Source organism: Gopherus flavomarginatus, chromosome 7, assembly GCF_025201925.1.
Source record: "Gopherus flavomarginatus isolate rGopFla2 chromosome 7, rGopFla2.mat.asm, whole genome shotgun sequence".
Taxonomy (NCBI): domain Eukaryota; kingdom Metazoa; phylum Chordata; order Testudines; family Testudinidae; genus Gopherus; species Gopherus flavomarginatus.
This window is the reverse complement of record NC_066623.1, coordinates 12,298,867-12,324,202: the sequence shown is the minus strand read 5'-3', so window position 1 is coordinate 12,324,202 and position 25,336 is coordinate 12,298,867. Positions and strand designations below refer to the sequence as shown.

General features: G+C 38.4%; 1 protein-coding gene across 2 annotated transcripts in view; it reads left to right on the top strand.

The window, feature by feature from the left end:
* The first annotated feature begins 3,663 nt into the window (after window positions 1-3,663).
* The window catches only part of SEC24A (SEC24 homolog A, COPII coat complex component), a 47,371-nt gene continuing 25,698 nt past the window's right edge, over window positions 3,664-25,336 (top strand). Inside the window, exons 1-11 of one of the 2 annotated variants that reach the window (XM_050963642.1) lie at window positions 3,664-3,830; window positions 9,254-9,778; window positions 12,544-12,720; window positions 16,788-16,865; window positions 17,205-17,371; window positions 18,236-18,408; window positions 20,210-20,312; window positions 21,254-21,380; window positions 21,783-21,892; window positions 23,512-23,624; window positions 25,066-25,184. In XM_050963642.1, coding sequence (XP_050819599.1) covers window positions 3,752-3,830; window positions 9,254-9,778; window positions 12,544-12,720; window positions 16,788-16,865; window positions 17,205-17,371; window positions 18,236-18,408; window positions 20,210-20,312; window positions 21,254-21,380; window positions 21,783-21,892; window positions 23,512-23,624; window positions 25,066-25,184 — 1,771 coding nt within the window. In that variant the 5' untranslated portion in view covers window positions 3,664-3,751. Of the gene's footprint in view, window positions 3,831-9,253; window positions 9,779-12,543; window positions 12,721-16,784; window positions 16,866-17,204; window positions 17,372-18,235; window positions 18,409-20,209; window positions 20,313-21,253; window positions 21,381-21,782; window positions 21,893-23,511; window positions 23,625-25,065; window positions 25,185-25,336 lie in introns of both variants that reach the window. The other variant, XM_050963641.1, reaches the window with a different exon arrangement.

Genomic DNA, 25,336 nt, shown 5'->3' with positions numbered 1-25,336 from the left:
GAAGCCTGGCTAATAATTGATAAAAGCACATAATTTTCCAAATTAATAAAAATATATCCTCCATGTGAATAACTCTCTCTCTGTCTCTTCCTCTCGCATCACTGCTGCTGGGACCTAACTAGCTATAATCACGCCTTGCTGTGCAATGAAAAAAATCTACTACAAGAAAATCCAGTGTGAATTGCTACATCTTTAGGACCTGATCTGGTTCCCATGTAGTCAACAGAAAGACTCCCATTGATCTAAATTAGAAATGAATCGGACTCTTATACCACTATTTGTAGAATTCCATCCCCTCAGCTATACAAAATGTATTAACAATGAACAACCAATAAATAAATTGTCAATTTTTTTAGATTATACAGAAACTTTTTTTTTTCTGTTCAAATGAGGAATTTTTGAAATTCCACCTTTAGTGTGTGAGGATTTGTTACGCATTTCCATTTTTTTTTAAATGGCATAAATCCAATAAGTCATGTGATGTGCACGTTGTATAATCACATACTTGTCTTGCTTATATATGCCTCTTTATAAATGTTAATATCAGATTTCCTATTAAAAAGTTTACTATTTGTTGACTACAATAAGGATGCTGAAATCCTAAACTCCCTTCTTATTCCAGTTGGGTAACTGTGACAGAGATGTGCACCAAAGTACTCTGGTTGGAAAGAGTAGACTTTTCTGAGCCAGCATTACAGCATTTGAAGGCTGTTCAGTGACCTGTAAGAAATGAGCTGCCAGTAAATAAATGTCTATTCCACAGAACACCAACACAGTTGGCACCTTAGCCCAGGACTGCTCGGGGGCCCCCACAAGAATATAGGATTCTATAGTATTGAAACTTTTTTTTATGGAAGGGGCCCCCGAAATTGCTTTTCCCCAGGCCCCCTGAATCCTCTGGGCAGCCCTGCCTTAGCCTCATGAGAGAGACTCAGTTAAGGCCTGAATCAGACACAGAGACTATACTATATTGATTTACTAATTTCCATTCAATCCTTTCAAACATTTATAAATTTATCACTGGAATATACTCCATTATGCAAATCTGAAAAGGAACAAGGTTAGTAATTTGACTGTCTGAAGAGTAATTTGATGGCAGTAGAAAATACTAAGAATAAAATGTATCTTCATTTTGTAACTTGAGGCAGGATTTGAAACAATACGATAAGATAATCATATAAGAGAAAATTGACACATTTGAATTAATTTGGACACCTTTTTTTAGAAAGGTGGTTGGAATAGAAGTAGCTCAAGCATTAAAAAATATCATTAGTTAATAGTTTATCTTATATTTCAAATTGTGCGAGTATGAAATATTAAGCCAAATTCAGTCCTGGGGTACATGCGATTCTTTTGTTCAGCTGTTTTGGTCCTTTGTTTATCTCTTTTTACATTTTGTTTCTTTATTCTTCTCTATTTGGTGTTTTAATTTTTATGTTATTAATAAAGATTGATGAAATATTCTCTAATTATCTTTTCAAATATTTAAAATTTTATTAATAAATATTTGCGTCAGATAGGGTGACCAGATGTCCTGATTTTATAGGGACAGTCCTGATTTTTGGGTCTTTTTATTATATAGGCTTCTATTACCCTCCACCCTCTGTCCCGATTTTTCACATTTGCTGTCTGATCAGCCTAGCGTCAGAGTGCCATTGAAATTAATAGGGACTTGCAAGGAAGCATGGGACCACATTAATAAATCCAATTGCAAGAACAGGACCAGAGATACTTCTCTGAACTTTGACTATGCAAACTTTTATTTTAAATTGCTAATTTTGAATGTTATTGTTGGGGGTATGCAGTGTAATTGTATCCATGTCGGTCCCAGGATATTAGAGAGACAAGGTGGGAGAGGTAATATCTTTTACTGGACCAACTTCTGTTGTTGAGAGAGACAGGCCTTCGAGCCACACAGAGTTCTTCTTCAGGTCTGTGAAAAATACTCCAACTGTCACAGCTAAATGCAAGGTGGAGCAAATTGTTTCGCATAAGTCATTAGCACTGTTGGAGGTAAAATAAAGCATAAACAGTTAACTTAATTTTGTATTTTAAACATAGATATCACAGCCTCATGCTATGCACAAGAGTTATGGAAAACACAGTCCTGGGAAGTGCTTAGATACTAGAATGATTGAAATCACCCTAAGAAAGATAGATTTTGTATTTTTTGTTCATTCACAACCCAGATGATGCATTGGTCTGAAAGGAGTGAAAGATGAGGTACCAAGGTCCAGAGTAAATGGGAATGAAAGTTAAGCTTGTGTGAAAGTGCTTGCATGATCAGAACCTAAACTGACACACCAGATTTCTACAATCATAATTTAATCCTTTAAAAGGTGCTTTAAAGAGCTGGTAATATTTTAAGGATTTTTAAAAAATATTCTCTTTATAACATTACTGTCAGTATTATTTCATATTTCTTTTTTTCACTATTTGTATTATTAGTAGGAAGAACATTTGGCCGAAAATCTAGTATTTAGCGTTTCTAAATTCCTCTGCTCCTGTTGCTTATTCCCACTGGGTTAATTACATTTCAGAGATTGTTCCCCTCCAGGCTAACATTCTACATTGTTTACTTTTACATCAGGATGTTATGCCCAGGCCCTAAACCCCAATTCAGCAAGGAGCTCCATGCAGTTGGTCCTGTATGGAGCCCTCTTGAGATCCACTTGTGTGCTGCTCCTTGCAGGATCAGGACTCTACTTTACAAACTTTCTCAATAATCTTGCCTCCCCCCACACCCCAGGATTCTAATAGGTAGGTGGTGGTATTCTTCCTTCTGAGTTAGAATAGCTGCCATAGGTGCTGGAACCAGAGGTGTGGGGGGTGCTATAGCACCAGATGGCTAGAAGGGATTTCCATTATATACGGAGTTTATAGTTTGGTTCAATGGTTCTCAGCATCCTGACTATAAAAATTGTTCCAGCACCCCTCATTGCTGCACCAAAATTTATGGCATTTATGTTGTGGGAACTTAAGTGGAATCTTTTTGCATATAAAACAGAAGCGGACTTGTGTTGCTTATAAACCGTAGATCACTTTGCAGAAGAGAAGATCCTGTTGATGTCACTGGGAGTTTTGCCATTGACTTCAGCTTGAACAGAATCACACACAAGGGAACTCTGCTGTCATGCTAAGAGTCATTACATTCTGCATCCCTAATATTTCTTCCTCTTCACCCCCCTTCCCAGCCCCTTTTCAGCTGGATGCCCTCTTTTTCTCACCTAAACTATTGTGCAGTAGCTACTGAGCCTGAATATTTTTCAAGAAAAAACGGTACTGTGTTGGTGCTCAAACAGGGGTGGACGGGTAGTATTATATTACTGTGAGCTACTGTTATAATGACATGAAATAAATTGGTTTAGAAATGAAAAGCTGTAATTAACTACTCAGTGGGAGACAAAATAAACCCAAGCTCTAATACCGGAGTGGAACACTGCATGTAATGAGGGATACAGGGATCGTGCTAGGCTACAGCTGTCCAAAGAAGAATCAATTCCACCCACGACAGTACCAGCACATCACGGGAGAGAACTCCCCCTTCGAAACCCACTTCAGACCCCGCCCCATCATGCTCTGGCCACGCCCACTGCCGCAGAACGCTTGGGCCCGGAAATGCCACGTGTACGGAGTGCGCCTGCGCGGCGTCGCTGTCGGTGTTTCCGGTGTGTGGTTCCCTCCCTCCGTCCTCCCCCAGGCTCGGAGCTGGGGCTGGGCGAACACAGGCAGGGTTGCGTCCGCTCCCGCCATGGCCCAGCCCGGGAGACCCCCCGCCGCCTCCGGGCACAGCAGCCAGAACGGGGCTGGAGAGGAGCGCTACAGCAACGGTGAGGCCAGGCCGCCCGGGACCGAGGGTCTGGCCGCTCCCTGCTCCAGGCTGAGGGGAAACTCGGCCGCTCCCCGGGGGAGGGCGAGGAGAATCGGTGCAATTCCCCGGGCGAGGCCAGGCCGGAGACCCAGCGCTGGGCCTGCGGCGCCTTACGGGGAGCACGGTCCCTAGCGGAGCCTCCGTGCCCAGCCCTTTGTCCGGGGGTCCCCCAGAGAGCAGGCCCCCGGGCGGTGGCTGGGCTCCTGGGGCCCGGCGGGGGCACTCACTGATCCTCCCCAGCTCCCTTCTCGCCGCCCCACCGGGACACTGAGGGGTCGCGCAGCCGTGCTGGGGGGATGGTCGGACACGGGGGTCTCCAGTGGGCGAGGCCTGCGTTTTCCCGGTATTTATTTTTCCCTTGAGATCTCTGCGCTCCCTCCTACTGGCCCCTTGGTGGGGCCGAGCGGGCAGTCAGAGGGCCAGGGCTCACGGGAAGTCCGCTTGTGCTCAGTTTCAGGGTTTGAGTGTGTGTGGGGGGGTGTGTGCCACGTAGGATGCGGATCATCACTTTGGATCACTTACGTTGTGCTCATCACTGCAGTATCGGAATACACATCCCAAACTGGGTGGGGAAGGGCACGAGCTGTGCCCCCGCAGATACACCCAGTGACAGGTTTCTGTGGGAGACTAACACAAAACTTTTAAAAAAAACAAACCCGTGGGGAAGGAGTGGCTCCTGTCTGTGAGGTTGTACGTGTGTGGATGGGCATTGCTGAGAAAACATTTTCCAAATACCTTCCTTGTGGAATTTTGAGCAAATCACATTCAAATTGACTACTAGTTTCATCACTGGAATACACACAGGATGTTTGTTAACCTGTTTTGTTTTATTCTGATTTAGCAACAAGTCATAAAACAGTAATTCTCAAGCTTTTGTACTGGGAACCCCTTTCACATAGCAAGCCTCTGAGTGTGATACCCCCCCCCCCCCAATTAAAAACACTCTTTAAATATATTTAACACCATTGTAAATGCTGGAGGAAAGTGGGTTTTGAGATGGAGCATGACAGCTCGCAACTCCCCACATAATAACCTCATGACCTCCTAAGGTGTTCTGACCCCCAGTTTGAGAACCCTGGCCATAAAAAGTGGCCAGATCTTGAGTTAAAAGATGTTTGATAGCAACTTTAAAGATTTCAGTATCTGATTTCAAACAGCTTTGCGCATACCGTTTCTCTTTATGCCCATCAGTAAGGTGTTAGAAGAAAATAAGTTGGACTTTTAAGAAGGGGATGGATTATTTTTAACAATGATATCAGGAGAGGATATAACCTGATCCCTCTGAGGGGATGGAGTTCTCACTCTCACAAACCCCAATGCACGTACAGTAGGTGGTCATGAGGCTTTGTTCTCTGGAAACATTAGGTGATGGCACAGATGGGGTATTACATGAGATAATGAGCCAGTGGTCTGAATTTGCCGTAATAGAATAGTATTTTTATAAAAGTCAGTCTGTTTTAGCCCATTATTTGGTAAATAAGTTGTCATCCTCTGTTAACATTATAATAAAAGAAGTTTTTAATAATGTGTGTATGGTCCTCAGATTGCTACAGCATGCTTCTTTTCTTTTCTTTTCTTTTCTTTTCTTTTCTTTTCTTTTCTTTTCAAAGCCCTATTTTATAAAATAAAGTTGTTGAGTGAGAGAGAGATTTATTTTATAGTGTATCTCACCAATTATAGATTGCATTCAACTTTCTAAATTCAGAAGTCATTCATAATCTGGGCATCTGTGTCCACTTGCAGTGTAGTGTACGTGTGGCACCACAGTTATCACTTGCAGTGGGAGGATCCTGTAACTTTAGAGTAAAGCACATAATGTATTTTTACTTTGCAGTTTATGCAAAAACAGTGTTCTCTCATTCAATAAATTGTATAATCTGAGAGCTCGTTGGTTTTAATTTTTTGTAGCCATTGATTTAGTTAATATTGCCTGGAGTAGGAAGGACTGGAGTTATCAGAGATGTCTTAAGGAGAGAGTTGAAGGAGAATGCATGGCAGGCTAGTTGGGGGTGTTTGGCATAGGGAAAAGGAAATTAAAAGGAGAATTATGCAAGTTTTTGTTTGTGATGATAATGTCATCTTCAGATGTGACATTAAATGTAACACTTTTTTATCACTAGTCTTTTAAATGCAGGAAATCTGTTAAATTGTTATCAGCACTGTTTAAAAACATGCATGGAGAAGAAGTTCTGCCTCCAAAGACCTTGCATGTTGCGATGCATTAAAAGTCAAGTGCAGACTGAGCAATAATATATCTTTTTTTTTTTAACATGATGTGACTATGTGACAATTTTTATAATGGCTGGAGTAGCTTGTATGTAGGAAGTAGGCATTGTTTATGTTCATATAGGCTGTTCCAGCTTTTCACAGCAACTTCTTGCTCATCACGTATTTAGCAGGTTATCTCCTGAGCGCACATATTCACATATCACCTTAAATTGTTACTGGCAGCACTATGTTGTTTATCTGTCTAAGTTGCTGACTGTTGTATATTGGGTTGCTTCAGTAATCATCCCCTCCAATACTTCAACAGCTGTAGCACTGAGCATTTTTTGACAGTAAAATGAACTAGGCTCATAAAAGATGGAAACTCATCTGCTTTTGGTGCTAAGCATATTAATAGTCCTGCATTTTAAATAGACTAACTTGAGTATTTATAATGTAAATACATATTTTTGATGTCTTTAAATGTCTTTTGCTAGGATCACATGATCTCGTGCTATAATGTCATGATGTTTCAGAAACTTAAGTTTTGATCAGGGCCCCATCTGCTCTGTGATGAGGTGGGACCAAATTCAGCTGCACCAATCCCTATGTCCATTTTGGGTATTTGACTTGCATTACTATAGTAGCTAAGTAGAAGTACTATTATTCCTGTTTTTACAGATGGGGAACTGAGGCACAGAGTAAGTCACTTGCACAAAGTCACACATGAATTCTGTGGTGTACACCCCCCCCAAAAAACTTCTCATCAGATTTCTTTTTTCAAAGTGTTATCTTAATTGTAACTTGTTCTTAAAAATACAGTAGTACATTAAACAAAAACAGTTCACTGTCATGTTTCTAGCTACTGTATCAACAGTTAAGAAGATTTGGTGACATCTGATTCTTATCAGGGAATCTGAATACTGTATTTCTGTTTGAAAAGCAGGTGTTCAGTGATCCAGGAATGATTTTCATGCATCTGTTCTCTATATATTATGTATTGTAAATGTTGATCTTATCACTGAAGTCATGGGAGAACTGAGGATATTTTAGTTATCTGTCTATAATGAAGGGACAGAAGGTAGAGGTGGTTCTTCAGAGACAGAAGTGAGGACACATTGAGCAAAATAATCGATATATTCCCTTCTTAGGATCTGTCTTAAAGACTGAAACAGTGAGATTCCAGTTAATGCAATTTGACCTAAACTGTTTGAAACACCTTTTTCAAAATCTCAGAGGTAACCAATATGACTGTTCCCTTATTTTTAATACAGTATAACAGTTAAAATACTGTGTTAACTTTAAGGTTGCTACTGTGTATGCACATCAAGGACTGCTTGCTTAAAAACCTAAGCATTTAAAACAGACATCTTTTATAGTCACTTAAATGGGCATGCAACAATCACGTAATATTTTTATAAACTTGAGGTGATGGAATGGGAAGTAATTCAGAAAGACACAGATTGACTTCGAATAGCAAAAAACAGTTCAAGAGAGAACCTGTGACAGAAAGAGAGTTGTAATGTCAACTGGGATACAATAGGAAGCATATTTAGTTCACCTAAAAACTTCAGAGTGGGGATTCCGAAATATTTCATTTCACAAAAATCAAACGTTTATTTCTGGCTGCCACCTGTGGTTTGGGGTCCTTAGTTCTGGAACAATCTGATTGTTGAGCTGCCCTGGAACGGTGAACCCTGGATGCCCATGGCTCCTCAGCATCCCACCAGGATAGCTGGCAGGAAACCAGGAGGGTTTACAGTGTGAACTTGCCTGTGTTTCTGTGGAAGAGTTGGGTTCTGTGAAACATTTTGGTTTTGACAAAATAGTATTTTCCAATAAAAACCCATTTTGTTTAAAAAAAAAACAAACAAACAAAAAAAAAAACAAAAAAAAACAACCCCACCAGCTATAGTCCCAGCATTGTGAAAATAATGTAGTACTGTTTTCACCTATCATATCTAGTTGTCATCTTTAAAATATGGAAAATGAATGGTGACCTAAGAATGTAAATCATTCTAAAAATGGCTAATGGTTTCATAAACTGCTTGCTTCTGAATATCTTCTCCAAACGAATTCAGTTTAGTTCAGCTGTACCAGTCAGCAAAAATCTAAAAAGCAGATTAAATGCATAGGTTACCTTTTTTTACTTCACTGAGCAAAATATCTGAGATTTGATGGCAAAATTGATCTCTGTCCCATGATCCTGACAGAGATGCTTTAAAAAAGTACTAAGGAAAATGTAGCTGCTAATTAGTGTAAACAGCAGCTTTTAAAAACCATTTTCACTCTTGGTCATTTCAGCATGTATACTCTGTTCGCCACCCTTCATGTGTGCACAACAGTTAGTTGGGGAATCAACACAAACGCCTGCTGCCATGTTCGTATGATCATACCAATAATATGATTTTTCCCCTCAAATGCATTTGGCTTAGCTGATTGTCTCTTGGCTTTAAATGGGCAATAGAAAATAACTTTTCTATTAACTAGCTTCCAGAACTTGCCTTTTCCAAAGTAAATGCTACATGAGTAATATGGGGATGAGTTTTTCCTTTTACTAAAACTGACCACTAGAAGTTTTCATTCTTAAGCTTGTGAGAAATATCAGTCATGGTTTATTACCTTAAGAACTATGCTGATATGTCCACTAACTTGTATGTTCCCCAGTAAATTAACAGTAGGGTCAATCATCATGTTCAAAGGAAATTTCTAAATTGTTTCAGACTCCAAGCATATTTTCCCTGTCTGCCATCTACATTTAATTGCTTCATTCTGGTTCACCAGCCAGCTGCATGCGAGAGCATCAAAGTTATGTTTGATTTGCTTTTATTGAACGTCTGGCTTCTGGATGTTCGCGTGCAAACATCAGCCAGGGATGATGGCCATGTTCAAACCTGAAACTTTTAGAGAATATCAGGGTTCTACTAGGTTGTCAGAAAAATAATTAAAGGACTAGTGTATTAAGAGCAATTAATTATGAAAGCAGCAAAGAATTATTAATTATGAAGTTCATGTGTCTTATACCACTCTCCTTATACTTGGCTTGTTACTAAAAAGCATTTCATTACTAAGGGACTAGTGGTAAATTTCTAGGGGCTGTAAATAAATGATGTTATTGGGAAGCTGGAAGTTTTTTCTTGGGTACAACATTGACTCTTGGAAGGTTTTTTCTTGTAGGTCCTGTGCAAAACTCACTGATGCATTCATCACAGATATTAGATGGCCAAGGATTCGGCTCTACAATTCCAGGATTATACTCGCATCAGATACCAACAAAGGTTCCTGTGCATCCGTCTTCTGGACAATATAACTTTGGTGGTTCTCAGAATGTTTCTCTGTTAAGTAATCAGGGATCTGGGCAGACTCTTAATAGACCACCTGTGGGACCTATTTCTGTGGCACCTTTGCAACATACAAGTTCTGTTCCCCAAATGCTCCCTCCATCACAAAACTCTGCTGCTATACCATCATCTTCTAGTAGCTTTGTTCCTGGAGCTTATCCCCCAGCACTTTCAAACTGGCAATATGGTCAGACTCCTATGAGTCAGCCAACTGGGTCTCAAACAAACCATTTTGTTCATGTAGCAGGAACATTACCAACCCAGCCATTATCATCATCAGGGAGCACAAATCCTGCAACAAGCTATCAGTATACTGTTTCCCCTGGAGGTCCTCCACTTCAAAACAGCTACATGAAACCAGGTAAGAAAGATAAAGTAAACATAAGGACTTTTGTACAGTGGCATATGTTTGGACTGAGTTTTACATCTGGTTGCAAAAGTTGATTCTCACTTTAGCTGTTGTGGTTAAAAATAAAGAAAGATCTGATTCTGCGGTGACTCCTAATGGTTGTGGAACTGCATTGTTGAACTAGATGCTCTGATGATATGCAGTTTAGAACTGCTTGGAGAACTTCTATTCACTTCAAAGAAAGTTCCATGTAGGGAGCAGGCTCTTAATTTTGTGTTTTGAAGAATGCTGCAATAGGCATTTGCTGGGAATTGGCCTTTCTCACTCATCGTCTTGTTTAAATTTATGTTTAATACTGCGTATTTAGGTCAAATGTTGGCATGTCTTCATGCTTTCTAGGGGTTCTTTCTCACAGCTCTAAACCTAGAGGATCTTTTCTCTACACCACTTACCACCTCTTTGTGGTACCTACCTGCCTTTTAAAAAAGGAAGAAAAGGACTAGAAATATAGAGAACGGAGGGTTTGCAAAAATATATATATTATATTTATGTGTCAGGAAACAGGTACACAGTACAGAGGTTGGGTGAGCATATATGGTACCTATATGCCCTTTCGTGCTCTTCTGAATAATGCCTATTTGAACATTTGCACACTTGGATGAAATCTTGGCCTCTTGCGATTTTCTGTCAGTAGGGATGTGTGTGTGCAAGTTGAAGGTTTTTTAGGATTCTTGTTAATCATTTAATGCTGGCAGTTCTCAGCATGGCCTTTGTTGGAAAGTTGTAACTTGAACTCCTTGAGTATAGTTTGTTGAGTCATACAACAGTCGTTCTGAAATACAGAAGCCTGGTATGTATGTGTGTTTGAAAGGAGAAGCTGAGAGAAAGCAGTGATGCTACAGTTCAGTTTCTTTCTTCACTCTAGACAAGGATGATTTGTTCAGGAAAACACAGGCACAGAGACTTCATTGAGCACAGCACAGATATAAAAACATACATTAGCAAATAAAATCTCACTAATGCTTCTTTCTTCCCTGGTAATATGCACCAGCCAGTCTCCAACCTTATCACTGGCTTATGTTAGTGGTAAACATTTCACATTTTTTGGTAATATTTTTTTAAATGCATGAATTTGTCACAAGCTGTAATAGTTTCTTCAGCATCGTTCATTAAAGCAAGTCAAGTATCTGGAATAGTAGGCCTCAACATTTTATGGGAAGTAAGAAAACATGAATAAAGTGATATGCATAATATTGGTAAATGGAAAGCTTAGTGTGTATTTGATAGAAAGCTTCCTTACTCTAAATATCTAGTTTTAACTCCATCCCAAGTTGTTTGTCTTTAGAAAGTTTATGAGAAAAGAAGTGTGAAATGGGCTATAAAAGTGATAGAGCAGCACATTATTAGATATATCAGCTCTTTTTTTTTTGTGCCCTATGATATGCAGGTGACAAAAAATTTGCATAACACTAACTGCAGACTTTAACCATTTTGGAAACACAATACAGATGCAAACCACTTGTGCAGTTTCAGTTCACTACAGTTTTATCATTAGGTTTCTATTATCCAATTCACATACAGCAGTTTCTTTTCTAATTATTCTTCTACTGAGCACACGTTCCTGTTAATGAGAGTCGTGTGCTATCCTTCTATAAAATTTATTGCAAGTCAAAGCAACTGGAATGCTAAAGCAAATATTTCCCTTGCGAATGACTTTTAAACTCATGTTGACTGATGTGTCAATGTTAACCATGCACATTAAAAGGAAATTAATTGCACAGTGGCTTTCAAACTGTGATCTGTGAGCCATTAATGTCCCTGAAGATACCCCTTGTAGTCCACAGGTGGAGGGAAATTAAGGAGTAGATTGTTGGGAGAAAAGGCAGACCTAGTGAGACTGGTTTTTCAGAATGGTCTATAGCAGGGGTCCCCAACACGGTGCCTGTGGGTGCCATGGTACCCACTGGGGCATCCATGTGCGCCCGCGTACTGACTGCTAGACAAGCAGCCGCCAAAATGCCGCCGAGAAGTGGCAACGTGAAGAAGCGCTACCACTGAAATCCTGCCAAATTTTGGCTGGATTTTGGCGGTGACGCCTCTTGATGACATTCCTTCACAGTGGCATTTCGGCAGCTGCTTGTCCAGCGGCTATGGTCCTTGGGGCCTAGTTGTCCGGCGCCCGCCCCATGGAAAAGGTTGTGGACCACTGGTCTACAGAATAAACATGAAGGACTGTAATAGCAGGACTCTCATAGCCGTAACACAATAAAAATTCTTCCTGAACTAAATCGGTTGTAGTTATTTGTAGAATTAGTGACATACTGTCTTTAAAATTAGATTGCGTAACTTAGCTTATTGTCTAGATGCTCCTTGTATTTAGTGGGAGCAAAGGTCTCTGCTCATGTTGGTAATGTACCTTACCCAGAGCTGTCTCTGTTGGCAAAGTCTCAGGTAAAGGAACAAAATCAAAGTAATCATAAAGAGATACTTTTGTTTGATGTCACCACTACAGATACACCTGGAATATTGAATGTTGTTTCATAAGTAATCAAGCAGATACTTTTTAAAATGATCAGTTAAGTTTGTGTAGTTTGAAGGATGAGAAGAAAAACTGTCTAAGAGCTGTTAAACTTCAAGTGCTTCTTTTGGGGTTTCTGTAACTTGTGCTGCTCTTTCCACTGAGTAAATAAGATTCATGTTCAGATTGACCTGTATGTAAGTAACCATCTGTAACTCTTCAGTCGGTTTAAAGCTCTGAAAATGAATTATCTCTACAGGCTTTGTTCCTCCACTAGTGAATCGGCCTTTAGCTTCTGCATTCCCTCCTGCTAGACCTCCTCTAGGACCGCCTCCTGCTGGAGGTCCACCTTTAGTTAGGCCATCAGCAACCCCAGTAGGACCGCCTAACAGCTCTCTACCCCAGCCTCTGCTAAATTCAGCCGCAAACCAAGAAGGTAAGGGATTGATCAATTCTGTTTATTTGGTTTTTCCATATCGATATAGGTAATTGTAAATACAGAAATTTAACTCAAGATGACTTAGCGAACAGAAACTTTTGGCTGCTGGAAAACTTTCCCATGATTTCACAGTGGTAACTATGCTTCAGAACTCTTCCATTTTTTTTTGATATATGAATGTTTTCATCACCAGTACTTCCCAAATGACTGTGTTAGAGGATCTTTTTTCTTAAACTTCAGACTTTTTTCTTTAACTTAAACTTAGAGGTAGTTCAAATATGAAATGAAATGTTTTCCCAAATATCAGTTTCTGATGCTGTATTTTCAGAAGAACAAATTTCTTTCATGTGTGTTAAATTTGTCTTGCAATGTGTCTGTGAAAAAACTGTACCAATTAATGCACCGATTTTATTGCATTGACGTAAGTTGAGAATTTCACATCAGTGCAGCATAGTTTCCTCACAGTTTCAAGGTAAAACTGATGGGAGAAAGAAGATATATTATTTTCCATTGACAGATGCAGAAGAGAAGTGTAAAACTGAGTGTTCAGAAGAAATATCTGAGAGTGATACGTGTGTGATGTTATGCCCTTGGTTTTTATATTCACTTTTGTATTTAGGAGGGATTTTTTCTTTTCCCATTGTTTCAAAACTGTGTGGGAAACTTAAATCTCTCTACCACCAATCCTGCAGCAACTACAGAGGATTAAAATGTTATTCCTGCATGGAGTTCTTCTTTTATTCAGCAGGATCAAAACAGGAGTTAGCATCATTTGAATTCTGGTATCGTTGCTCCTGGGGTGGAATGGGGATTGCTATATACAGGGTTGTCCCATGGGGAAATTTTATAAAATGTGAGCTCTGCAATGCTGTGTCAGATGTAAGTGCTGTATGTTATATTTAACTTTTTGTAGTGAAACTTTTGAATCGTACTTACTGTGTGCTTTCTTTGCAGTGTGTTAAGGTAGTTGGAGAGTGACACCTGCTCTTAATAAATGCCCTACGCAGTACCAGCTGTCCAGGACTAATCTAAGAAAAAATATGGCAGTCATGAGGTTTACTCCTATGGCTGCTGCACAAGTATGCCATTGTGTTTAAGCACTCATCACTGCTTTGTACCAAACCAGGGTAGATTTGATTTAAATCACTAGTCAGGAAGACTAGATTTAATCATGGATTTCTACATAGAAGTGCATTCTTCTTGATTGTTATAACTTTAATACATATTCTTCACAACTCAGAGATAAATGTAGGTTTCATTTTTAGAAGGTACACACTATACATTTTTAAAGTGATTTATTTTGAAAACTTTTCAGATTAGTTTTACAGCTATATCAGAAAATAAATGATTTGTTTGGTTAATTCATTTACCAAAGGTAATTTAAGCAGATATTTATGAAGTCATTGGGAAGTGAACTATCTCCAGTTCAACAGGTTAATCATTAATATTTGGAGGATTTTCTTGCCATGCTGTATTAAGAGGAGAACATTACCAGACAGACACTTAAATTGTTTTATTTAACTAAAACAACAACATTGTGTATTTCTGGATTTATTTCTTCAGCAGCAAACATATAATATTTTAATGAAACAAGCATATGAATTTTTGAATTTAAATATTCAAGTTTTTCTTTGTTTCACTATTTGCATTTTGCATGCATGACTGTCTTACCTACAGGTAGAGGAACTTCATTAAAATATCCCCAAACTGGGTCTCTTTTATGGCCTGCTGCCATTGTAGGTTTTCCCTTCTTGTGAGAGTATGGTATGATAGATCTCAAATCAATGAAGGCTACACTCAGAGAGACCTCAAGACTTCTGGAATATTCCGTTCGAACAGTTTCACTTTTGTTTCTACTTCCTGTCCCTCCCTCATATTTATCTCTAGACTTCTTCTCCTTGTCCAGATCTATTCTTCCCCCAACAATCTTCTATTCATTGAACTTTTTGAAACTTTGCACTTCTAAAGATAGGTAAGGGATTGACTTTGTGTACACAAATTTGCAGAGGGACAATACGGTTGAGGTCTGTTATTTCTCACCTCTATATATTTATTTTATTTATTTATTTAAAAACATTTTTGCTGTTAACAAGCATGTTATATCCAGAGACACAAATCCACAGTTTGAGAACTGCAAAACTAAGCATCTCTGATGGGTCTTCTAGACTGAGCACTGAGTCCCATTGGGTAGATAGAAATTTTAATCTAAATAATCTATACAGAAGTCCCTGGAATCCCATAAAATTGGATCCCTAACCGATGAAATACTGGAACTCAGTTACAAAACTTTTCTTAAATATTACATGAATAGATTGTCTCATACTAAAGAATTAAAATTTATAATCTCTATTCCATGATGAGATATCTTTAGATAGGTTTTTTCCTCAAAGTATTTTATTAAAAAAAATCTGATTTCAATTTAAAAACATTGATTTTTATCCACCTTGTAGTGTTTCACAGTTAGTGTTCATCTTAGGGCCATAAAGTAATTGTCACTGCTTGTTTTTGTTTGTTTGTTTTAATCTAATAGTGTGGGATATCAAGTCAAAATTGTTCTTGGTTTCCCCACATGCAGTAAATTTGATAATTGCTTTGTCCTATGGTAGCTTGGTGAAATTGTAGTATGAAGACCCATTTTAAAAGGAAACTTGCACGGACAATGAAGAGTGTTTGTTATAGTTTTTGAGCATATGAAATTTACTTGAAATTGCCTTTGATTAGCAAACTGGTATTTTTTTCCACATTTTAAAAAAAGCCATGTAACACGTTCTTTCTAGATAAGTTAGAATTTTTAACAGACTATAAAGTAGCTTATTTACTTCTGGGTAACAAGTCTCTTTAATTTGGGTTACTATTGGGATGTGTTGGGTATGTTTTTCCTTTTACTAACCCAAATAACCCCTTTATGTATTAGTTGATGGTTCCCAGGAGCCCTTCATTAACAATCCCCTTCCTTCTTTTACCACTTTACAATTCTTTTGGTTCCTTACCACAGTGTACTCTTGATTGGGTGTGTGACTTCCAGAAGCTGCTATTGATAGAATCAGTAGATGACGCAGGATGGGTGCTCTTAAGAGAAGAGTGTTTAGTTTCTTCTTCTTTTAGCAGACATAAGTAATCATTTAAGGATGGAATTTTCAAAAATACATAAGGGAATTGAGCATCTGAATCCTTGAGGTGCTTTTGAAAATGACTTCCCAACATGTGCAACTAGGGGAGGAATTTGGAATCTTACTACACCGCAGATCAAGTTGGACTCTTTGCAAAGCCTGTTATCTAGCCTAACTAAAAATTACATCTCTGGTGAAGTAGTTCATTCAAATGATAAATAACTTTTTTGAAGGGTTCATAACATTTAATGTGCTCGGCGCAAGCAGAGTCAGCAGGGGGAGCACAAGTAAGCTGTATTCGTATATCTCTATTTAATCACTGGTGCACAAGCAAAGTAAGCGCAAAATCATGCTAACCTTGAGCTCCATCCACAATGTGGAACACTTTTTATTTTGATACATGTTAATAATCTCTCTTCAATTTATGTTTTACAACAGATACTGAGTATAGTGAAAGGTTTTTTAAAGTAACTGTACCTAAGCCTACAATTTAGTCACAGGTATTTTTAGTAAACGCCATGGACAGGTTACAGGCAACAAACAAAAATTCATGTCCTGTAACCTGTCCGTGACTTATACTAAAAATACCTGTGATTAAATCTTGGGGGAGGGCGCTGGAGGAGTGTTGGGGGTGGGGGTGCCGTCTGGGGGGATGCCCTTGGCCAGTGGTGCCAGCGGCTGGCTGGGACCGCTGCCGCAGACCGTGGTTGCTCCAGCTGGCCGGGGACTGCTGCCGCTGACCACGGTTGCGCCGGCCAGCCCGGTGTCTTTTTCCATTAGGTGATCCTTTTTCACTTCATGTTTTAGAATCAAGCATTAGGATTTTTACACTGAAATGTTCTCCAGCTTGTCACTATCATATTAAATCAGTTGCTGATATTGAACTTCAAATGAGGAAAAGCAGCTCGGTTTCTGAATTTAAGCCTTCGTTTCTTAATGGATTGTTTTTAGCAGGTGATGCAACAGCCACTGCCAGTGATGGATCTTTGGTCCAAAACAGTTACGATGCAATAGAAGGAGGAGGCTTCATGGGTAGGATATTCTTATTAAACACTTTTAATTTTGAGGAACTTAATTTTTAAAGCCATTTCAGGTGGGAGGTGTTATTCTAACATATGTTTACTTTGCTCAGTGTAAGTTAATCTCAAGGAAATTGACTGTAGTGTTCGAAGCTTTGTTTTAACATTTATCATGCTTATCCATGCAAGTGTTTTTTAAACAACAATCCAGCCAAAACCTGTCAGTAAATTCCTGGCCAGAATGTCAACATAATTGCATGATATCAATGGAAGTGATTTTTTTTGTCTGTCAGCCTAACTGTGTTTCTTGGATAACTTATTTTAATATGTAAATCCTCTTTGTCCACTCTAGCAACCACATATCCGTCTCCTGCTCCCCAGAATGTTAAAATGGGTAGAAATGTTGGGTATTCTTATCCCACCTTACCACCAGGCTACCAGAATGCATCTTCACCTGGAGCACCGGGAATGCAGTCCTCACCTCTGCAGTATCCAGCTGGACCACAACCATTCCCTCAGGTAAATGTTGATTTTGTCTATCACTAAAGCCTCAGTCCTGTAAACTGCTTGGCTCACTTTCCCTATTTTAGAATGCAATACACAGATTTGTCCATGTTTAAAATAATTATAGACTGCAGCAAGGGTCCCCTGATTTATGTGGCGTGGCTACATTGAATTATGCAGCATTATACTGCAGTGTTAATCACCACATAACTTGATAGGCTGAGAGACAGTGGTAGAAGGGCTGAAGCACTGTCAGTGGGGCTTGGAGGATGTGGATGCCGGGATTCCTAGACTCTCAGAAGTGCAGAGCTCCACAACCCTGAGTCTTAGGAGTTGTACACCCAGGGAAGGCATCTGCCCAGTAACTTCATGTCTGTGTGGTTTAGAAGAACAGATATGGCAAGTCTCCCCCTTGCTCCATCCCAGATAATAATTGTAGATCTCATGCTGCTGCATGTACTCCCACTTGAGCTGGCCACACTGGTCCAGATCCTCAAAGGTGTTTAGGCATCAAACTCCCTTTGAAATCAAATTGATGCAGCAAATGCATACATACACAGATAAAATAGGATTATTTGTGTGCCTGGATAATAACATACACCAGGGTCCTGTTGACTGCCAAAGGAATTCAGTAAACTTGGAAGTCTTAGAACAAATGAATGGTGGTACATATCTTTGCTATAATACATAAGCTGCTTGTTTCTTGATAGTTGACAAGATTGTTTGTTTTGTAACTAATGCCCCAATATATTGCAACAGAATTCCAAATAATACTTGAACTACAAAATTCTGAAAGGGAAATAATCTGCTTATTTTTTAAATTGATGTATCATCCAGATAAGGTAAATTAACATTTTTTTTTTTTTTTTTTTTACTTAGCCTGCGTTGGGCACTAATCACATAACTGGGTCTATGAGTGGCCTGAGTCTGCAACCAGAAGGATTAAGATCTATCAACCTTCTTCAAGAAAGAAATATTCTTCCTACAACACCTTTGCAGGCTCCTGTCCCAAACTTGCATGAAGAAATCCAGAAGCTCAATTGTAATCCAGAGTAAGGTTTCCCATTAGCTATAATTTATCAGAAGAAATGGAAATAAGAACTATTCCTCAATTTAAAAAAATCCTTAGGATCTAAAAATCAGCATATAAAATTCTTGCATTCCTGAAATATTTGCTTAGTATTTTTGGATACTGCCAGTAATTGTTTGGAAAGCAGTTTAATTTTTATTAAAATAATGAAAGAAGAAAAGTGGCTTGATATTTTTACTTTTAAAAAGATGAGTAAAGTACAGACCAGAGTGCAAACACTGTTCTGGACACATTCCAGGTACCACAGCAGCTTTTATTACTGTCAGTCAGTTACCTCTCTCCCTCAAGCGAGAAGGAAGGTTCATATGTTCTTGCTGGAAAAATTTCTCTGAGAACATTGTAATGTGTTAGAAGTTTGTATGAAAGTATATTGTAGTTTATATAAGATCATATCAGTTAGTAAGTCTTCTTCTAAACCCTGTTTTTAGAACAGTTCTGGTAGACGATATCCCTCCTTTTGCCCTTGCTCTGTCAGAGACCTACAAGTAGGTTTGATGAGATTAGTTGGATAAATCCCATCAGTGACCTCATCTTCTCTTATAAACAGGGGATTCCTTGAGTGTAATCCTTTTTTCCAGTATATAGATCTGGTTAGTTATCTAACCAGTTGAAATTATTTCTCCATTCACCTCAGCGTATATGCACCTCTACCTTCATATAACGCTGTCCTCGGGAGCCCAAAAACCTTACTGTGTTATAGGTGAAACTGCATTATATCAAACTTGATTTGATCCACTGGAGTGTGCAGCCCTGCCCTCCCCGGAGCGCTGCTTTACTGCGTTATATCCGAATTCATATTATATTGGGTCACGTTATGTCAGGGTAGAAGTGTATCATATTTTGAGATAGGCATGTCTAACTCCATCATATCCATTAGACAAAGATCAGTGCTTTGGATCTCCAGTTCTAAGGCTAATGACTAGGCCTTCTCCTGCTACAATATGTAACTAAAGTGATTTTTGTGACGCTATCTATAGCAATATAAACACAATAAATACAAAACTGTGTTTAAGCCATCTGATAAAATGAGTCTGTAGTGTGCATCTCCAGAGTGGGTTATGATCCACCTTGTGGGAACCTGGTCAAAGGCCTGGTACTTTCAAGGCACTTGGATAGGTATGATAGAACCCGAGAGTTACAACCGGCAAGAAACAAAAGTCAAAACCAGAATGGATTCTGGGCAGTTATAGAAATAGAAATTAAGTCATTTAAATAAGGCAAAGTAAAAAATAATCTTGAATGTAGAACCTTGAATTTTGAACTCTGTGCCAGAGGTAACCAGTGAAAAGTTTTAAATAATGAAGTAAATGAGAGGCTAAACATAAGGCCAGCAATATAGCGTCTACTATAATCTAACTGAGAAAACTTTGGCAATATTATCAATTTACATATAACCAAAGATACCTTTTTGATGTCTATCTGAGAAGTCTAACTTGGGGTTAAGTAACCTGTATGTAAGTTTTGTATTTGTTTGTAGCAGAATGTGTTAGGGGACAATATGCTTATTCCACTCAACCAAATGTATACAAAATATGGTGACAATTTAGGAAAAACAAGGTACGTGTGATGGTTATGCGTTGGATTCAAACAGTTCAGGTTGAAGTTGCAGGGGATTTGGCATAATGCTGGAGAGAGTATTCTGTCAGGAAATAGTAATTTACTGCTATCAGCTGTGAAAAGAAAATGTAAAGGATGCTATGTAATACCTAAATAACAATGTTATTCTCTGAAAGTCTGAAAATAACTCTTTATCATTCATGTAGGTTGTTCCGATGTACCCTGACTAACATTCCTCAAACTCAGGCCTTATTGAATAAAGCCAAACTTCCTTTGGGCCTCCTGCTTCATCCTTTCAAAGACTTATCGGTATGATGAAATATTCAAAGCTTTAAATACTGTAGTGTCAGCTATACCTGTACTAGAGTTCAGTAACGATAACTAACTCTATAAGAGGCAAATGTCTCAGCTAATCTTGGCCCAGGAAAAAACCTGTTTAGTCATCTTGCTTCTGCTCCATGAAAACCAGTGTCATCTTTTTAAATATCTGCCCCCACTGTTATAGTCCTTAGCCTCGTCTTCAGTTATTTTGGAAGCTGAGGTCCAGTACACCACTCAAACTATAATGAAATGAGTTAATATATTTTAATATTGGTATAGCTTGTGTAGTTTTATCTTGTCACCTAATCACCAGCTGTAGCCATTGATTTCTTCCTATACTCCAGTTCCCTGAGCACTAACTCTTAACTAAGTCAAAAACTGAGACTCAGATGGTCTCAGACCCCCTTTAAGCCATTATTACTTGGATTTAATCTGCTATTATTGCTGCTGTTCCAGATAAGTGTGATTTTTTATTTTTTTTTGGGTGATGGTGAAGTGATCACTAGAGTCATAAGGAAGGCAATGTGGATTCAATTACTATAAATTCATATGGGTCCCACAGCCTGTTACTTCCACAGTTGACTTCAATTTCTAACATACATCTTTATATAATGTCTGTTTCTGCAGTGCTGAGTTGGGGGACAGTGTTCTCTCTTTTTAAAATAAAATGAAAATACAAAATTAGACGTGATTGAGAGGTTTATCATCTTTTTTGAAAAAGAAGCTCATAGCTAAGTAGGTTAGACCCTGAATTTAACCAGCCTTTAACCACCATGAGGATTAGAGGTATTTTCTTCCTCTATTCTGCTTCTAAGTGAGAGTTGCATTTAGGCTGGCTAACCTGAGAGCACAGAGAAGATAGTATTACTATTGTAAATATGTCAAGCATCTTGCTGTGAGGTTTTAAAGCAGAAGTTCCTCTTTTCCAGCAATTACCTGTGGTCACCTCCAGTACAATTGTGAGATGTCGGTCCTGCAGGACATACATTAACCCTTTTGTCAGCTTTCTAGACCAAAGGAGATGGAAGTGCAACTTGTGTTATAGAGTGAACGATGGTAGGTTTTAACCCAGTGAGCCCACTTAAACATTCATGTCAACTTTTGAATTTGACTTCTACCAGTATTCCATCAATACATTTTTATCCTGACATCTGAGGTCTGCTGCTATACGTCTGGTCCTTCCCAGATCAGGAGTGTGTGATGTAGGAACTCTTCCACTACGGACCAAGACGTAATCACTAAAGAGCTTAATTGAGTTTGAAACAATCTCCAAATGTGAAATATTATTGTACTAACTTGCTGCCCTACTTAGTACCCCCTATATATTTCCTCTTACACAGTATCTCACTGCAGATATAGCATGGTTACTCAGACATGTCTGTGCTAAATCCTAGCACAGTTAATGTTAGTGTATGTTAGTGTGAATTGTAGTAATAATATAATTTTCATTTTATGTAGTTCCTGAAGAATTCATGTACAATCCTGTGACAAGAGTATATGGAGAACCTCATAAAAGACCTGAAGTTCAAAATGCTACTATTGAGTTCATGGCTCCCTCCGAATACATGGTGAGGTTTTGTTTCCTCTTCTTAAACTTTTATATTTTTGCTTTAATGTCTAGGGGCTTCAGTCAGAAAGATCCCTATTTTTTTTAACCTTCATGGTGTCTGCATGTGTTCACACCCAGGGTTTTTTATACTAATGTACTGCAACTTCAGCACAATGTTTTCTTGACTTAATATCGAGAAAAATTGCACACAGTCATTGCTTTCACTTCTGTTTTTGGTAGATGAGCACGTTTGATTGTGCTCATCAACAGCGCATCTGAGATTGATCAATTTTGTCATCTTCTGGAGTTATAGCTCTAGGTGGCAGTGGTTCTGAACCTTTTTTGTATTGACCTTGAATTGTGACAAGCTTTTGGACCTCACCCCTCTAATATAAAGAAATGGTTGTTGTCTCTTTCATACTCTCACAAAACCCAGATGTATTCAGGACCCCTAAGTTGAAAACCTCTGGCATATGATGCCATGATCTAGATTCTGTTAACATGCCTGATATGTTAAGGCAGACTCTTAAATAATGCACCTCTACCCCGATGTAACGCGACCTAATATAACATGAATTTGGATATAACGTGGTAAAGCAGTGCTCTCGGTGGGCGGGGCTGCGCACTCTGGTGGATCAAAGCAAGTTCGATATAACACGGTAAGATTTTTTTGGCTCCCGAGGGCAGCGTTATATTGAGGTAGAAGTGTATATATAAAAAATCGTGGTTCCATCTTCTAAATGTTAATCTTTATTTCTGGTTCATATTAGCTCTTAATATTGTTGTAATGAAAAATAGTGGAAAATTTTGTCATTATTGTGGCTTAAGATGATATACGTGTACGAAAACCACTTGGTAATAGACCAAGAGTCCAGTCCTGCAACCTTTGCTCACCTGAGTTCTCCTATTGATTTCAGTGAGTGGATAAAGGTTGCAGAATCTGCGCCTTAAGCATTACCAGCTAAACTAAACTAATGGTGATGAAATATATCATTGTGTCTGCACTTTTCTAAAGTAACTTATATGTCATCTAAATAGGAAAATACCAGTTCTGAGAACTTGGGGAAGACAGCTTGTTAAAGGGACAACATCAAATCGAATACATTGAAGTACAAATTAATTTGTTCAAAATATCTTAGGTTTTTTTAAATTAATACTTTAGAAAGCTAACATAGTTACTTATATATTTTTTTCCTTGCATTATCTCAATTTGGATGATAACTAGTCACTTCTGGATTAATATCAGACTCTCGTACGCTATCAGGATGCTCCACTGTTTTGGGTTACAAATATTGCTGTGAAGCGGTCATAAAAAATCCCTTGGTAATCTTTAAATTACATGGGAATATTCTTGTTGACTCTAGATTTTGTAAAATCTTATTTTTACAAACATCAGTTTCAGGTCAAATTTGATCTCAGTTTCACTTTAGCAAGGACTAGAATTTATCCATATGTTTTTTTCCTCCATATTTCCTACTGTACTATCGTTGCTTATTTGTCTGCTATTACACAAATGAGAGAGATTTCTGTTTTGGGGATGTGTTCTGAATGATGCAATATAAACCTACAACATCACCAATAAACTGAGACTGACAATTTCAGTCACACCGGACATTAAAAATCTCTTGGTTTTTTTAGCTACGTCCACCTCAACCTCCTGTGTATCTCTTTGTGTTTGACGTCTCCCACAATGCAATAGAAACAGGATACTTGAATACAGTCTGCAAGACCTTATTAGACAATCTTGACTTGTAAGTTTTGGTTCTTGTCTCAGAATTTGATCTTTTTTCCTTATATTTTCAGTATTTTCTTTGTGGAAATGTTTTTTGTGATCTGTGAAACTAGTTTAATGTTGTATGAACAGGATTTTAATTCAGTCCATTTATGACCCAGAGAGGAAAATTTTCAAAGTACTGCATAGAAATTAGCCTTAAATTCAATTCTTATCAATTACAGTTGCAATGATATAACCCCTAATTTTAAAATGTAGCTGTCAGTCTGAGTATACAACTTCTTGGTTTTGCTTTAATAATGCAAAAAATGCATAAGAATATCATAGGTTTGCATTGAACAAAGATTTGGAACTATGGCTTTAGAAACAGTAATTCAGTGTTCACTCCTTGCAACAAATGCACATGCATGTCTGTAAAGCTTTGCATGAGACACAAGTTGGGTGAGGTAATATCTTTTATTGGACCAACTTCTGTTGGTGAGAGAGACAAGCTTTTAGGCTTACACAATGATCCTCCTCAGGTCTGGGAAATGTGTCTATACATACATGCACACAGGTAACAGTTTGTAGCTATTCGCACTATGAACTTGTGTAATGATTTACATCTTTTACTCTTAGGGGAATTCAGCACCAAAAATTAAAATTAATAATTGTGTGCAGAGTATTTTATTCTGCATATTTTATTTTTCAAAATAACACAATATAATCACACAAGTTTCAATTATTTTTTTGGTGATTTATTTCAAAATACCTATCAGCAAGTATGTCTGTAACAAAACAGACAACAAAAAAGATTCAGGAAATGTTTTTTGACAAATAGATTCCTTACTAGGCATATTAATACAGAACTCTGAGTAATAATTCATTTAAACTACAATACAGAACCGTATTTCCCACACCCCTCAGAAGCAGTGCAAAGGCTTGGGGGAGTCAGGAGTAACAGAAGAGCTGAGGGAGAGGGAAATAAATTTCTGGAAAGGAGCCTGGGTGTGAACTTGGATGGTTGTTAGGTAGGGATGGGAAGAGTATGGAACAGGTCCTTTGGTGGGGAGGCGGGGAGGGATTGTTAAGGAGCTTCCCCCAAGCAGACAGCAGGTTGAATTTCCGTAGGGGTCCACAACTCCATTCAAAAATTTTTAGGGGTCCACAAATGAAAAAAGGTTGAAAAAACATTGATTTAGAGTAAATCTCACCACAGGTGGTGTTTTATTGCTATAAAATAGCTCAAAGCCAAGCCATAAACGAATTTCAGTACTGCAGTTGTTCTAACTACTGTGGTGGGGGAGTGTAAGCATTAGCCTGAGAATGATGCAATGGATATTGCAGAAGATATATTTCCCAGCAGGAATAAAATGTCCCTCTACCTTATTCATTGTAATAGCTCTGAGAGAACGTATTTGCACTTGAACAGTGTAGGCTAACTAAAATCTACTTGCTGAACACTGTGTTTTGATTTTTAGGCTTCCTGGGAACACTAGAACAAAAATAGGCTTTATAACATTTGACAGCACAATCCATTTCTACAGTCTCCAGGAAGGTGTGTCTCAGCCTCAGATGCTAATAGTTTCAGATATTGAAGGTATGTAAGAATAACATCTAAATTGAATTTTTATAAAAAACCACCTAATGATTTTGACATACTATTTTGGCACAGTCTAGAACTCTAAATACTAAGATGGGTGAACTAGAGTGCCTTGCATTAAATTAGGATATTGACATAATTAAGATTGC